This window comes from Tupaia chinensis, unplaced genomic scaffold, assembly GCF_000334495.1.
Source record: "Tupaia chinensis unplaced genomic scaffold, TupChi_1.0 Scaffold148210_1, whole genome shotgun sequence".
Classification (NCBI taxonomy): Eukaryota; Metazoa; Chordata; class Mammalia; order Scandentia; family Tupaiidae; genus Tupaia; species Tupaia belangeri.
Genome location: NW_006208060.1, coordinates 1255970 through 1258220, shown reverse-complemented (window position 1 = coordinate 1258220; position 2251 = coordinate 1255970). Strand labels below are relative to the sequence as shown.

At 59.2% G+C, this 2251-nt stretch overlaps 1 protein-coding gene across 1 annotated transcript in view; it reads left to right on the top strand.

Annotated features, from left to right (window-relative positions):
• The first annotated feature begins 447 nt into the window (after positions 1-447).
• TNFSF9 (TNF superfamily member 9) overlaps positions 448-2251 on the top strand; it is a 4868-nt gene continuing 3064 nt past the window's right edge. Inside the window, 1 exon segment of the mRNA XM_027769009.1 lies at positions 448-2248. Coding sequence (XP_027624810.1) covers positions 2189-2248 — 60 coding nt within the window. The 5' untranslated portion in view covers positions 448-2188.

Sequence of the window (2251 nt, the reverse complement as noted above, 5' to 3'; positions counted from 1 at the left end):
TTCAAGACTCTGGGTCCGAGACTCGAACCACAGTCGACCATGTGGGAGCCCAGCGGCGGGACCATTACACCATCTGCTGCTCCTGGCGTCGATATCTTTAAATCTTCCTGGTGGTCCAGTTCCTGGGAGAGGGCTGTTTCTCCTGCCCACCTTTTGGCTCCTGGATCCAGGAAGGATGGGGGAGAGATAGGAAGAGTCGGAGAGACAGAGACAGAAATAGAATGAGAACTAGGCACGGAAGCCAGGAGGCAGAGACAGTGACACAGAATGAGGAGGCGGAGAGAGCGATGGGAAGATCTCCTTCCACTCCCTGCAGAGACAATCAGCAGAGACAGAGAGATGCAGAGGTGGAGGCACACAGAGAAAAGGAGAGTGTATCCGAGGAGAGGGAGAGCCAGGGGGAGGAGTAGAGGGTGTCTCCATTCCCACCTTCCCTTTCCAGGTGGTGGGACACCCCTGTTTCCAGCGGGGCTCTGCTGCCTTCGGTTGTGTTCCTCTAGAACTTTGTCATTTTCCACTCTCTTCAAGGGGAAAAAAAAACACAACTTCACCCGGTGGGAGGAAAGTGCGGTGTCCTGTCAGAGCTTTCAGTAGGCTCCTCTGTTTAGTTACCAGGCACCACACTGAGTCCTCAGGGGTCACGGGTCATCGAGCCTTGGGGTGCTGAAAGTCTACATAAATGAGCCTTTTCACCTTGCCGGGGTTCTGCCTTAAGAGAGCAACGGTAAAAGTGGGGGTTCCATTGTCCTCTTTCCGCAGAAGGTCAGTGCCAACAGGCACGTGGATGGATGCCCCCCACCCCCCAGATGTCAGATCTGGGCAAAGAACATTCCAGGCAGAGAAACAGCTGGGCTGGGAAGGAACGGGCACCTTGAGGGTGCATGGGAGTCTTGTGCGGGCCTCTGTGGGGACATGGCCCGGCCTGACTTCCCCTCTGAGGGTGTTCGTAGGTCTCGATTGGGGTGCTAGAATTTGCATAGCTATTGAGTTCCAGTTTTAGCACCTTGTGAGCATGGCCCGTGGCTAAGTAGTCCTGCTGAGGTCGTTTTTTCTTCACTCAGTAATTCCCCAGCAAGGCCCGATACAGAAGCAAACTTGTTCCTTTGAATCACACCTTCCCCCCCGCCGGCCCCCCAGTTTCAAGGGCCACTGAGATCCCTACCACTGCACTCACTCCTTCTCCCGGAAAGGCAGGCAGGAGAGTGGGCCACCTCTGCCCTGGTGGCCTGGGCTGGCCAGGAGCCTTCCCGGGGCCGCTCGTCCCTCGCTCTTGTCCCTCGTCCCTCGTCCCTCGACCAGGAGAGCTTCCTCTTTTGGGGCCAGGTTTTAGGGCTTCTGCACTCCTCCTGTGTCCCCGCCTCCGCCAGGCAAGAACAAACAGGAAATCTAAGTTCCCTGACTTCACTCAAGACTGTCTCCTTCCTCTAAGGGGAATTTCTCCACCTGGACTCTCCGGCCTTCTGCTTATGGGGTCCCGAGGGGCTCCTGACGGGAAGCATGAGCAGGTGGGTGGGGGCAGGCCCGGGAAGGCTCGGGGTGCTGACCATGGCACTCGAGGGTCAGCAGCAAAGCTGGCTGTGGCTTGGGGGGTGCCTGCCCCTCTGCAGGAGGCATAATTTGCAGGGCTCTCCGGGGAGTTCTAGTGATGGGGGGGGAGGGGAAGAGACAGAGAGGCTGGGAAAGCGAATGATCCACACAGAACCAGAGACGACGAGGCAGGGAGAGACACAGAGAGACGGGGAGAGTCAGAGATGCAGAAACGGAGTCAGAGAGAGACATGGAAACGAACAGGCAGAGATGCAGAGACAGAGAGACAGCGAGACGCAGACACGAGGAGGCAGAGAGATGGGTGGAGAGATCTTCTTCCACTGGCTGCAGAGACAATCGGTAGAGACAGAGATGCCCAGTGGGTGGCACACAGGGAAAAGCAGAGTGCATCGGAGAGGAGAGGGAGCGATACCCAGGGTGATGGGGACCAGGAAAGCGACCAGGGCGCGGGGAAAGTGCTGGGAGCGACAGAAGGGAAAGGAGGGACCCTGGGAGGGGAAAGTGCGGGCAGGTCAGGTCGGAGGGTGGGGTGCGGGAATCCCCGAGTCGCAGTCCCTCCCAGCACCGGAAGGCGGGCTGTTTCCGTCTACGGTATAAAGCCCTGCGCCCTGGGCCCGGGCAGCAGTCGCCCCCGACGGCCATGAGCTTCTGCCCCGACGCTGCGCGGGACCCCGAGGCCCCGTGGCCGCCCGCGCCGCCCGCG